The sequence below is a fragment of the Hypanus sabinus genome, unplaced genomic scaffold, assembly GCF_030144855.1.
Source record: "Hypanus sabinus isolate sHypSab1 unplaced genomic scaffold, sHypSab1.hap1 scaffold_1544, whole genome shotgun sequence".
NCBI lineage: Eukaryota > Metazoa > Chordata > Chondrichthyes > Myliobatiformes > Dasyatidae > Hypanus > Hypanus sabinus.
Genome location: NW_026779621.1, coordinates 1,417 through 16,825, shown reverse-complemented (window position 1 = coordinate 16,825; position 15,409 = coordinate 1,417). Strand labels below are relative to the sequence as shown.

The 15,409-nt window shown below is 57.3% G+C and overlaps 1 protein-coding gene across 3 annotated transcripts in view; it reads left to right on the top strand.

Annotated features, from left to right (window-relative positions):
* LOC132387134 (solute carrier family 25 member 44-like) overlaps positions 1–14,262 on the top strand; it is a 74,100-nt gene extending 59,838 nt beyond the window's left edge. The window contains exons 3-4 of one of the 3 annotated variants that reach the window (XM_059959476.1): positions 10,058–10,282; positions 12,152–14,262. In XM_059959476.1, the coding sequence (XP_059815459.1) occupies positions 10,058–10,249 (192 nt within the window). In that variant the 3' untranslated portion in view covers positions 10,250–10,282; positions 12,152–14,262. Of the gene's footprint in view, positions 1–10,057; positions 12,111–12,151 lie in introns of those variants that run through there. The other 2 variants (XM_059959477.1, XM_059959478.1) reach the window with 2 other exon arrangements.
* Positions 14,263–15,409: the final 1,147 nt, after the last annotated feature.

Genomic DNA, 15,409 nt, shown 5'->3' with positions numbered 1-15,409 from the left:
CATTGACAGTCACACACACTGGATCCCACCCATTGACAATCACACACACTGGATCCCACCCGTAGACAGTCTCACACACACTGGATCCCACCCATTGACAGTCACACACACTGGATCCCACCCGTAGACAGTCACACACACTGGATCCCACCCGTAGACAGTCACACACACTGGATCCCACCCATAGACAGTCACACACACTGGATCCCACCCGTAGACAGTCACACATCTGGATCCCACCCATTGACAGTCACACACACACTGGATCCCACCCATAGACAGTCACACACACTGGATCCCACCCGTAGTCAGTCACACACACTGGATCCCACCCATTGACAGTCACACACACTGGATCCCACCCATTGACAGTCACACACACTGGATCCCACCCATTGACAGTCACACACACTGGATCCCACCCGTAGACAGTCACACACACTGGATCCCACCCGTAGACAGTCACACACACTGGATCCCACCCATTGGCAATCACACACACTGGATCCCACCCATCGACAGTCACACACACTGGATCCCACCCATTGGCAATCACACACACTGGATCCCACCCATCGACAGTCACACACACTGGATCCCACCCATTGACAGTCACACACACTGGATCCCACCCGTAGACAGTCACACACACTGGATCCCACCCATTGACAATCACACACACTGGATCCCACCCATCGACAATCACACACACTGGATCCCACCCATTGACAATCACACACACTGGATCCCACCCATCGACAGTCTCACACACTGGATCCCACCCATCGACAGTCACACACACTGGATCCCACCCATCTACAGTCACACACACTGGATCCCACCCATCGACAGTCACACACACTGGATCCCACCCGTAGACAATCACACACACTGGATCCCACCCATAGACAGTCACACACACTGGATCCCACCCGTAGACAGTCACACACACTGGATCCCACCCATTGACAGTCACACATACTGGATCCCACCCATTGACAGTCACACACACTGGATCCCACCCATAGACAGTCACACACACTGGATCCCACCCATAGACAGTCACACACACTGGATCCCACCCGTAGACAGTCACACACACTGGATCCCACCCATTGACAGTCACACACACTGGATCCCACCCGTAGACAGTCTCACACACTGGATCCCACCCATTGACAGTCACACACACTGGATCCCACCCATAGACAGTCACACACACTGGATCCCACCCATTGACAGTCACACACACTGGATCCCACCCATTGACAGTCACACACACTGGATCCCACCCGTAGACAATCACACACACTGGATCCCACCCGTAGACAGTCACACACACTGGATCCCACCCATTGACAATCACACACACTGGATCCCACCCATCGACAATCACACACACTGGATCCCACCCATTGACAATCACACACACTGGATCCCACCCATCGACAGTCTCACACACTGGATCCCACCCATCGACAGTCACACACACTGGATCCCACCCATCTACAGTCACACACACTGGATCCCACCCATCGACAGTCACACACACTGGATCCCACCCGTAGACAATCACACACACTGGATCCCACCCATAGACAGTCACACACACTGGATCCCACCCGTAGACAGTCACACACACTGGATCCCACCCATTGACAGTCACACATACTGGATCCCACCCATTGACAGTCACACACACTGGATCCCACCCATAGACAGTCACACACACTGGATCCCACCCATAGACAGTCACACACACTGGATCCCACCCGTAGACAGTCACACACACTGGATCCCACCCATTGACAGTCACACACACTGGATCCCACCCGTAGACAGTCTCACACACTGGATCCCACCCATTGACAGTCACACACACTGGATCCCACCCATAGACAGTCACACACACTGGATCCCACCCATTGACAGTCACACACACTGGATCCCACCCATTGACAGTCACACACACTGGATCCCACCCGTAGACAATCACACACACTGGATCCCACCCGTAGACAGTCACACACACTGGATCCCACCCGTAGACAGTCACACACACTGGATCCCACCCGTAGACAGTCACACACACTGGATCCCACCCGTAGACAGTCACACACACTGGATCCCACCCATTGACAGTCACACACACTGGATCCCACCCATTGACAGTCACACACACTGGATCCCACCCATTGACAGTCACACACTGGATCCCACCCATTGACAGTCACACACACTGGATCCCACCCATTGACAATCACACACACTGGATCCCACCCGTAGACAGTCTCACACACACTGGATCCCACCCATTGACAGTCACACACACTGGATCCCACCCGTAGACAGTCACACACACTGGATCCCACCCGTAGACAGTCACACACACTGGATCCCACCCGTAGACAGTCACACATCTGGATCCCACCCATTGACAGTCACACACACTGGATCCCACCCATAGACAGTCACACACACTGGATCCCACCCATAGACAGTCACACACACTGGATCCCACCCATTGACAATCACACACACTGGATCCCACCCGTAGACAGTCTCACACACACTGGATCCCACCCATTGACAGTCACACACACTGGATCCCACCCGTAGACAGTCACACACACTGGATCCCACCCATAGACAGTCACACACACTGGATCCCACCCGTAGACAGTCACACATCTGGATCCCACCCATTGACAGTCACACACACTGGATCCCACCCATAGACAGTCACACACACTGGATCCCACCCATAGACAGTCACACACACTGGATCCCACCCGTAGACAGTCACACACACTGGATCCCACCCATTGACAGTCACACATACTGGATCCCACCCATTGACAGTCACACACACTGGATCCCACCCATAGACAGTCACACACACTGGATCCCACCCGTAGACAGTCACACACACTGGATCCCACCCATTGACAGTCACACACACTGGATCCCACCCATTGACAGTCACACACACTGGATCCCACCCATTGACAGTCACACACACTGGATCCCACCCGTAGACAGTCACACACACTGGATCCCACCCGTAGACAGTCACACACACTGGATCCCACCCATTGGCAATCACACACACTGGATCCCACCCATCGACAGTCACACACACTGGATCCCACCCATTGACAGTCACACACACTGGATCCCACCCGTAGACAGTCACACACACTGGATCCCACCCATTGACAATCACACACACTGGATCCCACCCATCGACAATCACACACACTGGATCCCACCCATTGACAATCACACACACTGGATCCCACCCATCGACAGTCTCACACACTGGATCCCACCCATCGACAGTCACACACACTGGATCCCACCCATCTACAGTCACACACACTGGATCCCACCCATCGACAGTCACACACACTGGATCCCACCCATCGACAGTCACACACACTGGATCCCACCCATCGACAATCACACACACTGGATCCCACCCGTAGACAGTCTCACACACACTGGATCCCACCCATTGACAGTCACACACACTGGATCCCACCCGTAGACAATCACACACACTGGATCCCACCCATAGACAGTCACACACACTGGATCCCACCCGTAGACAGTCACACACACTGGATCCCACCCATTGACAGTCACACATACTGGATCCCACCCATTGACAGTCACACACACTGGATCCCACCCATAGACAGTCACACACACTGGATCCCACCCATAGACAGTCACACACACTGGATCCCACCCGTAGACAGTCACACACACTGGATCCCACCCATTGACAGTCACACACTGGATCCCACCCATTGACAGTCACACACACTGGATCCCACCCATAGACAGTCACACACACTGGATCCCACCCATTGACAGTCACACACACTGGATCCCACCCATTGACAGTCACACACACTGGATCCCACCCGTAGACAATCACACACACTGGAAACCACCCGTAGACAGTCACACACACTGGATCCCACCCGTAGACAGTCACACACACTGGATCCCACCCGTAGACAGTCACACACACTGGATCCCACCCGTAGACAGTCACACACACTGGATCCCACCCGTAGACAGTCACACACACTGGATCCCACCCATTGACAGTCACACACACTGGATCCCACCCATTGACAGTCACACACTGGATCCCACCCATTGACAGTCACACACACTGGATCCCACCCATTGACAATCACACACACTGGATCCCACCCGTAGACAGTCTCACACACACTGGATCCCACCCATTGACAGTCACACACACTGGATCCCACCCGTAGACAGTCACACACACTGGATCCCACCCGTAGACAGTCACACACACTGGATCCCACCCATAGACAGTCACACACACTGGATCCCACCCGTAGACAGTCACACATCTGGATCCCACCCATTGACAGTCACACACACTGGATCCCACCCATAGACAGTCACACACACTGGATCCCACCCATAGACAGTCACACACACTGGATCCCACCCATTGACAATCACACACACTGGATCCCACCCGTAGACAGTCTCACACACACTGGATCCCACCCATTGACAGTCACACACACTGGATCCCACCCGTAGACAGTCACACACACTGGATCCCACCCATAGACAGTCACACACACTGGATCCCACCCGTAGACAGTCACACATCTGGATCCCACCCATTGACAGTCACACACACTGGATCCCACCCATAGACAGTCACACACACTGGATCCCACCCATAGACAGTCACACACACTGGATCCCACCCGTAGACAGTCACACACACTGGATCCCACCCATTGACAGTCACACATACTGGATCCCACCCATTGACAGTCACACACACTGGATCCCACCCATTGACAGTCACACCCACTGGATCCCACCCGTAGACAGTCACACACACTGGATCCCACCCATTGACAGTCACACATACTGGATCCCACCCATTGACAGTCACACACACTGGATCCCACCCATAGACAGTCACACACACTGGATCCCACCCGTAGACAGTCACACACACTGGATCCCACCCATTGACAGTCACACATACTGGATCCCACCCATTGACAGTCACACACACTGGATCCCACCCATTGACAGTCACACCCACTGGATCCCACCCGTAGACAGTCACACACACTGGATCCCACCCGTAGACAGTCACACACACTGGATCCCACCCATTGGCAATCACACACACTGGATCCCACCCATCGACAGTCACACACACTGGATCCCACCCATTGACAGTCACACACACTGGATCCCACCCGTAGACAGTCACACACACTGGATCCCACCCATTGACAATCACACACACTGGATCCCACCCATCGACAATCACACACACTGGATCCCACCCATTGACAATCACACACACTGGATCCCACCCATCGACAGTCTCACACACTGGATCCCACCCATCGACAGTCACACACACTGGATCCCACCCATCTACAGTCACACACACTGGATCCCACCCATCGACAGTCACACACACTGGATCCCACCCATCGACAGTCACACACACTGGATCCCACCCATCGACAGTCACACACACTGGATCCCACCCATCGACAGTCACACACACTGGATCCCACCCATAGACAGTCACACACACTGGATCCCACCCATAGACAGTCACACACACTGGATCCCACCCGTAGACAGTCACACACACTGGATCCCACCCGTAGACAGTCACACACACTGGATCCCACCCGTAGACAGTCACACACACTGGATCCCACCCTTTGACAGTCACACACTGGATCCCACCCATTGACAGTCACACACTGGATCCCACCCATTGACAGTCACACACACTGGATCCCACCCATTGACAGTCAGACACACTGGATCCCACCCATTGACAGTCACACACACTGGATCCCACCCATAGACAGTCACACACACTGGATCCCACCCGTAGACAGTCACACACACTGGATCCCACCCGTAGACAGTCACACACACTGGATCCCACCCATTGACAGTCACACACACTGGATCCCACCCGTAGACAGTCACACACACTGGATCCCACCCGTAGACAGTCACACACACTGGATCCCACCCGTAGACAGTCACACACACTGGATCCCACCCATTGACAGTCACACACACTGGATCCCACCCGTAGACAGTCACACACACTGGATCCCACCCGTAGACAGTCACACACACTGGATCCCACCCGTAGACAGTCACACACACTGGATCCCACCCATTGACAGTCACACACTGGATCCCACCCATAGACAGTCACACACACTGGATCCCACCCATTGACAGTCACACACTGGATCCCACCCGTAGACAGTCACACACACTGGATCCCACCCATTGACAGTCACACACACTGGATCCCACCCGTAGACAGTCTCACACACACTGGATCCCACCCATTGACAGTCACACACACTGGATCCCACCCGTAGACAATCACACACACTGGATCCCACCCGTAGACAGTCACACACACTGGATCCCACCCGTAGACAGTCACACATACTGGATCCCACCCATTGACAGTCACACATACTGGATCCCACCCATTGACAGTCACACATACTGGATCCCACCCATTGACAGTCACACACACTGGATCCCACCCATAGACAGTCACACACACTGGATCCCACCCATAGACAGTCACACACACTGGATCCCACCCGTAGACAGTCACACACACTGGATCCCACCCATTGACAGGCACACACTGGATCCCACCCGTAGACAGTCACACACACTGGATCCCACCCGTAGACAGTCACACACACTGGATCCCACCCGTAGACAGTCACACACACTGGATCCCACCCGTAGACAGTCACACACTGGATCCCACCCATAGACAGTCACACACTGGATCCCACCCATTGACAGTCACACACACTGGATCCCACCCATAGACAGTCACACACACTGGATCCCACCCATAGACAGTCACATACGCACTCCCCCCCCCATCCACCTGCCACCTCCCCTCCCATCCACCTGCCCCCTCCCATCCACCTGCCCCCTCCCATCCACCTGCCCCCTCCCATCCACCTGCCCCCTCCCATCCACCTGCCTCCTCCCTCCCATCCACCTGCCTCCTCCCTCCCATCCACCTGCCTCCCCCTCCCATCCACCTGCCTCCCCCCCATCCACCTGCCTCCCCCTCCCATCCACCTGCCTCCCCCTCCCATCCACCTGCCTCCCCCCATCCACCTGCACCCCCCATCCACCTGCCCCCTCCCATCCACCGTCTCTGCCGCTCCGGCCCTGACCCCCCCCCCCCATTCCACCGTCTCTGCCGGTCCGGCCCTGACCCCCCCGTTCCACCGTCTCTGCCGGTCCGGCCCTGACCCCCCCCCCCGTTCCACCGTCTCTGCCGGTCCGGCCCTGACCCCCCCCATCCACCGTCTCTGCCGGTCCAGCCCTGACCCCCCCCCCATCCACCGTCTCTGCCGGTCCGGCCCTGACCCCCCCATCCACCGTCTCTGCCGGTCCGGCCCTGACCCCCCCCATCCACCGTCTCTGCCGGTCCGGCCCTGACCCCCCCCCCCCCATCCACCGTCTCTGCCGGTCCGGCCCTGACCCCCCCCCATCCACCGTCTCTGCCGGTCCGGCCCTGACCCCCCCCCCCGTTCCACCGTCTCTGCCGGTCCGGCCCTGACCCCCCCCCATCCACCGTCTCTGCCGGTCCGGCCCTGACCCCCCCGTTCCACCGTCTCTGCCGGTCCGGCCCTGACCCCCCCCATCCACCGTCTCTGCCGGTCCGGCCCTGACCCCCCCCATCCACTGTCTCTGCCGGTCCGGCCCTGACCCCCCCCATCCACCGTCTCTGCCGGTCCGGCCCTGACCCCCCCGTTCCACCGTCTCTGCCGGTCCGGCCCCTGACCCCCCCCCATCCACCGTCTCTGCCGGTCCGACCCTGACCCCCCCCCATCCACCGTCTCTGCCGGTCCGGCCCTGACCCCCCCCCATCCACCGTCTCTGCCGGTCCGGCCCTGACCCCCCCCCATCCACCGTCTCTGCCGGTCCGGCCCTGACCCCCCCGTTCCACCGTCTCTGCCGGTCCGGCCCTGACCCCCCCCCATCCACCGTCTCTGCCGGTCCGGCCCTGACCCCCCCCATCCACCGTCTCTGCCGGTCCAGCCCTGACCCTCCATCCACCGTCTCTGCCGGTCCGGCCCTGACCCCCCCGTTCCACCGTCTCTGCCGGTCTGGCCCTGACCCACCCCCCCATCCACCGTCTCTGCCGGTCCTGCCCTGACCCCCCCCCCCCCATCCACCGTCTCTGCCGGTCCGGCCCTGACCCCCCATCCACCGTCTCTGCCGGTCTGGCCCTGACCCCCCCCCCATCCACCGTCTCTGCCGGTCTGGCCCTGACCCCCCATCCACCGTCTCTGCCGGTCTGGCCCTGACCCCCCATCCACCGTCTCTGCCGGTCCGGCCCTGACCCCCCCCATCCACCGTCTCTGCCGGTCCGGCCCTGACCCCCCCATCCACCGTCTCTGCCGGTCCGGCCCTGACCCCCCCATCCACCGTCTCTGCCGGTCCGGCCCTGACCCCCCCGTTCCACCGTCTCTGCCGGTCCGGCCCTGACCCCCCCCCATCCACCGTCTCTGCCGGTCCGGCCCTGACCCCCCCCCATCCACCGTCTCTGCCGGTCCGGCCCTGACCCCCCCGTTCCACCGTCTCTGCCGGTCCGGCCCTGACCCCCCCCCCATCCACCGTCTCTGCCGGTCCGGCCCTGACCCCCCCCCATCCACCGTCTCTGCCGGTCCAGCCCTGACCCCCCCCCCATCCACCGTCTCTGCCGGTCCGGCCCTGACCCCCCCCCATCCACCGTCTCTGCCGGTCCGGCCCTGACCCCCCCGTTCCACCGTCTCTGCCGGTCCGGCCCTGACCCCCCCCATCCACCGTCTCTGCCGGTCCAGCCCTGACCCTCCCATCCACCGTCTCTGCCGGTCCGGCCCTGACCCCCCCCCCCATCCACCGTCTCTGCCGGTCCGGCCCTGACCCCCCCCCATCCACCGTCTCTGCCAGTCCGGCCCTGACCCCCCCCCATCCACCGTCTCTGCCGGTCCGGCCCTGACCCCCCCGTTCCACCGTCTCTGCCGGTCCGGCCCTGACCCCCCCCCATCCACCGTCTCTGCCGGTCCGGCCCTGACCCCCCCATCCACCGTCTCTGCCGGTCCAGCCCTGACCCCCCATCCACCGTCTCTGCCGGTCCGGCCCTGACCCCCCCCATCCACCGTCTCTGCCGGTCCGGCCCTGACCCCCCCATCCACCGTCTCTGCCGGTCCGGCCCTGACCCCCCCATCCACCGTCTCTGCCGGTCCGGCCCTGACCCCCCCCGTTCCACCGTCTCTGCCGGTCCGGCCCTGACCCCCCCCCATCCACCGTCTCTGCCGGTCCGGCCCTGACCCCCCCCCATCCACCGTCTCTGCCGGTCCGGCCCTGACCCCCCCCCATCCACCGTCTCTGCCGGTCCGGCCCTGACCCCCCCCCCCCATCCACCGTCTCTGCCGGTCCAGCCCTGACCCCCCCCCCATCCACCGTCTCTGCCGGTCCGGCCCTGACCCCCCCCATCCACCGTCTCTGCCGGTCCAGCCCTGACCCTCCCATCCACCGTCTCTGCCGGTCCGGCCCTGACCCCCCCCCATCCACCGTCTCTGCCGGTCCGGCCCTGATCCCCCCCCATCCACCGTCTCTGCCGGTCCGGCCCTGACCCCCCCCCCCATCCACCATCTCTGCCGGTCCGGCCCTGACCACCCCCCATCCACCGTCTCTGCCAGTCCGGCCCTGACCCCCCCCCATCCACCGTCTCTGCCGGTCCGGCCCTGACCCCCCCGTTCCACCGTCTCTGCCGGTCCGGCCCTGACCCCCCCGTTCCACCGTCTCTGCCGGTCCGGCCCTGACCCCCCCCATCCACCGTCTCTGCCGGTCCGGCCCTGACCCCCCCGTTCCACCGTCTCTGCCGGTCCGGCCCTGACCCCCCCGTTCCACCGTCTCTGCCGGTCCGGCCCTGACCCAGACTTCCCTTTTGCAGGTGGAGGGACGATGTTCGATGATCCAAACCTTTAAGCAGCTGATGGCCGAGGAGGGCGGCTGGGGATTGACCAAGGGGCTGTCGGCTCGCATCCTGTCCTCCACCCCCTCTGCCGTCTGCATCGTGGTGGGCTACGAGACCCTGAAAAAGCTCAGCCTCCGACCCGAGCTGGTGGACTCCCGGCACTGGTAGCCCACGCGGGCCGAGTGGCTGCCAGTCAGCCTTGTAAATATGATGGGGGGGGGGGGGCGCCACGGAGGTTGTCCTGGTTCAACGTGTGTGCATTGCGAGCTCGGTCACAAGACTCAGGATTTACAGACCGTTCTCTCCCCCACCCCCCCCCCCCCGCAGAGTGGGCTTTTAATTCAAACCTACTCCTGCAGCTCCCTGCCCTTCTGGAGGCAGTATGCTCCACAACTTTACCCTCCCCATGTACCCTCAAACAGCAAATGAACTCTCCGCAGGGCTGAGGGCTCCTTTAATGGAGGTAGTTGACTCCATAACTCACTGGGCTCTCTCTCTCTCCATCAGCAATTGACCCCCCCCCCCCTTTCCCCGTTCCCCCTTTGCCCTGGTCACTGTTTCGTTGCTTGGCCGGGCAGAGGGGTGGGACATTTGCGTTGTGACCCCCTGCGCTGGGGCAGGGAGTGTAATAGTAGCGGAAAGCCCCTTTTCCTGGTACCTCCCTATCCTACCTGCCTTCTCCCACTCATCACAAAACGACTACTGTAAAACCCCTGCCTCATTCCGGACGGAACAATCCCACACAGGAACAAACCTTTGGCCCGCAATGTCTGTGCTGAGCACAATGCTGAATTAAACTAATCCCTTCTGCCTCTCTGTGATCCATATCCCTTATTTGTCTGTCCAAAATCTTCTTACATGCCTCCAGCACCACCCCTGGCAGCTCAGTCCAAGTACCTACCACTCTCTGTGTTTTTAAAAAATGGACCCTGAACTTTCACCTCTCACCTTAAATGCAGGCCCTCTGGTATCTCTATCCTGGGGCTAAAAACTCTGTCTGCCTCTCATAATCTTATAAACCTCGATCAGGTCTGCGGCACTCCAGAGAAAACGGCCCAACATGCTGTCTCATCCAGGCAGCATCCTGGTGAAACTCCTCTGCACCCTCTCCTGTAACAGGGCGACCAGAATCCCACACAACACTTCAGCTGCGCCTCTCCGGTGTTGCCAGTGCAAGGGTGGGCACTCCGCGTTCCCAAGGCAGTGGCAAGGAGCGTCTTCACATTACGGGCGCTTGAGTAACTGAGAACGGAGACCTGACCCAGGAGCCCCTACTTAATGCAGGTCTGGACAAAATAAACACTCTACCCTAATTATGTGTGCACAAAGTGAAGGTCTTCCCCCATTCCCTCCACTCCCATGCCTCTGGTCCCAATTAAACCCTCTATCTGATCTCCATTAACACCATTCTCTGGTATTAGCCTTTTGCCTGATCCCATTAAACCCCTCTTTGACTTTATTAATCCCTGCTTCTCTCCTTCCCCACTCTCTCAGGCACACCCATCCTCTGTGTGTGTGTCTCCACACCTCCCCCTCCCCCCGCCCTTCCTCAGGGCGCCTCCTCGCCCCGGGTGGGCCCCATTAACCCGATTACCTCTGCACTCCGGCATCCAGTGAGCAGGTGCAGGTAGGTGAGGTGGGCCGGCTTCACCCGCGTCGCCGGTTCTCGCTGCTCACTGGCCCCACAGTCATCACCTTTTCAAACCCTTCTGGTCTTTCTCATCCCCTACCGTGTGTGCCGCCGGCCATCTTGCCAGTAAGCGACCCCCACCCCCTTGTTCGCCTGAACACTAACCTCCCGCATTGTTCTGGGCTGTCAAAGCAAGCGACCTCACCTCAATCAACAGAGTCGGCTGCTTCAAAGGACGGAGCCCGGTCAGTCCTGACCTTTCTCCTTTGATCCCCCCCGCCCCGGCGCTGCTGTTTGGACTGAGGGGGGCATGGTGCGGGTGCTGGGTGGTGGCAGCGGGAAATGATGCCCATCCTATGGATTGTAATGTATTCGAGAATATTAAATTAGTAATTTGTGTGTTGACTTTTAATTCTTCTTCCCCCCGCCCCCCCCCCCAGACATCACGGAACCGGGGGAGCGCCCCTGTCCAATATCGGACCAAAATCAAAGACCACCCCTCACATTCATTTCCTTGTAGGCATTCGCTGTAGATACAGTGGGATCAATGAAAAGCTCCACGCAGACTGACAAACAAACGGTGTGCAAAAGGCAACCGGCATTGTTTTTAAAGTGATAATAATATTGAGACGGAGTGTGAGGTGATTTCCATCTTCATGAGCATGCTCCAAGACTCCTTAGACAGCGCCGTCCAAACCCATCACCTGGAGCAGCAAAAGCATTGGCACAGAATGGGGAGAGGCCCTTTGCCAATCTAACTCTCCCACAAGTTGAGACAGTGCTGAAGAAGGCGCGTGGCATTTTGCCTTGAGTGGAAGGTACTTCAAAGCTTCAGAAAAATCTGGTCAGGCCACCTGTGAAGGGCTGAAAAATTAACTATTTGTCACACTGCATCAAACTGTACAGTGAAACTCATCGTTTGCATCAATGACCAACACGGTCCCTGGATGTGCTGCGGGGAGTCCGTGAGTGTCACCAACTCACTAGCCCGTGTATGGTATGTGGACGGAACCCACGGGGCTACAGGGAGAGCGTGTGACAGTGACGGGGACTGATCCTGGGTCGTTGTCACTAACCATACCACTCCATCTGGAGTACTGTGTGCAGTTTTGGTCACCCCCAGAGGGCCTGTGTTCTAATGCCCGCCACCCACACATAGTCCTAACCAGCCACTCTCCCCATTCGCGAGCCTCACAAAGTGTCTGAAACGCTGCTGAATTCCAAGCCACACGCCATCCTGACTGGAAAATATATTGCCATTCCGTCGTTGTGGCTGAATCACCCCCTCCCCAACAGCAATGTGGGTCTGCCCACCTTTCAAAGACTGCAGTGGCTCAAGAAGGCATCCCACTGGCTCAGCCTGAATTCATTCAAGATCGGTGATAGTTGGGATGTGACGAGTTGAAGGAACAGGCTCTCCGCCATACAATGCACATGAGGCAGTGCTTGAGCTCAGCGCCATTTTCCAGTCTATTGCTCCTTATCAACATGCATCTGAACACGCAGGACGAGTCCACTTCATTCTATCAGATGACTGTTAACCTCAATCACACATTTCCCTCCTCTTGGCCCCTCCCCGGTGATCTTTCTTACCCCCCCCCCTCCCCAGAGAATCCACTTCTCTTTACCTTAAACATTCTAGATACGGAAGGGAAGAAGCTGTTGCTGAATCGTTGAAAATGGGTCTTCCAGCTCCTGAACCTCCTCCCTGGTGGTAGTTCTGAGAGGGGTAAATCACTGATGGTGAGGACGCTGCCCTCTTGACTCACTGGCTTTTGAAGATAATGGGGAGGGTTGTGCCCCTGATGGAGCTGACTGGGTCTACACCCTCTGCAGCCCTTTGTGATCCGGAGCATTGGAGCCTCCACACTACATCTGTAGGAATTTGCTAGCCTTTGGTGACGTACCAAATCTCAACCTTCTAATAAAGTGTAGCTGCCAGCATGCATGCTTCATGATTGCATCAATGTGTTAAACAGTGAGGAAACACCTTCCCCTTGGGATCTTACACACTTCAATCCTGCCCCCTCCCTACTCCTAGAAACCCCAGCGAACACAAACCTTGCCTGCCCAACCTTTCCTCATGGGACAGTCCACCCATTCCAGGAATCAGTCCAGTGAACCTTCTCTGAACCTCTACCAAGCTAATCTTTAATCTTAATGTCAGACTTAGGAGCCAGGGGAATGCGGAATGCCCTCATTCTGGGATGATGGGTTGTTGATTGGAACCTTAAACCGGCTTTGGAATTGGTTTATTATTATCACATTCCAGTGAAAAATTTGGTCTGCACACTGTTCCTACAGATCAGGAGGATGTGCTGGGCAGTCCGCAAGTGTTGCCAGGCCTCTGCACGTCCACAAATCATCCTCCCTAACCCATGAATGTGGGAGGAAGGCCAAGGTCACAGGGAGAAGGTACAATCTCACAGGCAGTGGAGAATATCAAACCCTGACTGCTGTCACGCTACACTATTGTGCATCTTTTAACAGGTAAAACGATAACAATGAAGAATAAAGTGTAACAGAGAAAGTAGGGAAATGATAAGGTGGAAGATCAGAACAAGGTACATTGCGAGGTCTCCTTGTATACTGGAAATGGCATTAAACTATCTTGAATCTTGTCATACTAAAGGAGGTTCAATAGTCTGATAACAGTGAGATAGAAGCTGTCTTTGAGCCTGCTGGTACGTGTTCTCAGGTTTTTGTGTCAATTTGGAGAGGGGGTGGCTTTAGGAGTAGGAAGCAGAGATCTATGAGTCTGTCTTCATTGGCGGGTCAGCAATATTTGGGTTCTTTGATGTTCAGAGGACCTGATTTGGACACTGGACAGGTGTAATTACAAAGCACGGCAGCGAGTCAACTTCCTCAGGAATTTGCAAAGATTCAGCATGACATCTAAAGCTTTGACAAATTTCTGTAGTGGAGTATATCGACAGCCTGGTGTGGACATCAATGCCCTTGGACTGAAAGACCTGCGAAGGGTGATGGGTGCGGCCCAGTCCATCATGGGTGAACCCATCACCAGACACTGTCACAGGAAAGCAGCTTCCATCATCCACTACACAGGATACGCTCTCTTCTCTGCTGTCATCAGGAAGAAGATACAGACAGGAGCCTCAGGACTCACATCACCGGGTTCGGGAACAGTTATTACCCCTCAATCATCAGGCCCTTGAACGAAAGGGAATAACTTTACTTGCCCCATTATTGAAATGTTCCCAGTATGCAAAAGACAACAAACTGCAAATGGAGAAAAAATAATAAGTAATCAATATACATCAGTAGCACAAGCTGTAGAATCTTAAGTGTGAGTCCATAGATTGTGAAATCGTTTGTATCAGGTTAAGAGAAGTTACCCCTCTGGTTCTAGAGCATGATGGCTAAGGGGTAATAATTTCTCTTGAACCTGGTGGTGTGGGTCTTGAGGCTCCTGTACCTCCTTCCTGAGGGCAACAGCATGAAGAGGCAGAATAGAGTGTTACAGACAAAGTGCAGTGCAGACAGACAGCAACGAGCAAGGGCCTCAGCAATGTAGATTGTCAGGTCTCGTCTCATTGTACATGGAAACCATTCAGTAATCTGATAACAGCGGGATAGAAGCTTGCGACGTGCTGTCAGGCTTTTGAACCTTCCGCTTGATGGGAAAGGGGAGAAGAGGTGGGTCCGTCTAGTCTTTGATTGTGCTGGCTGCTTTAGCG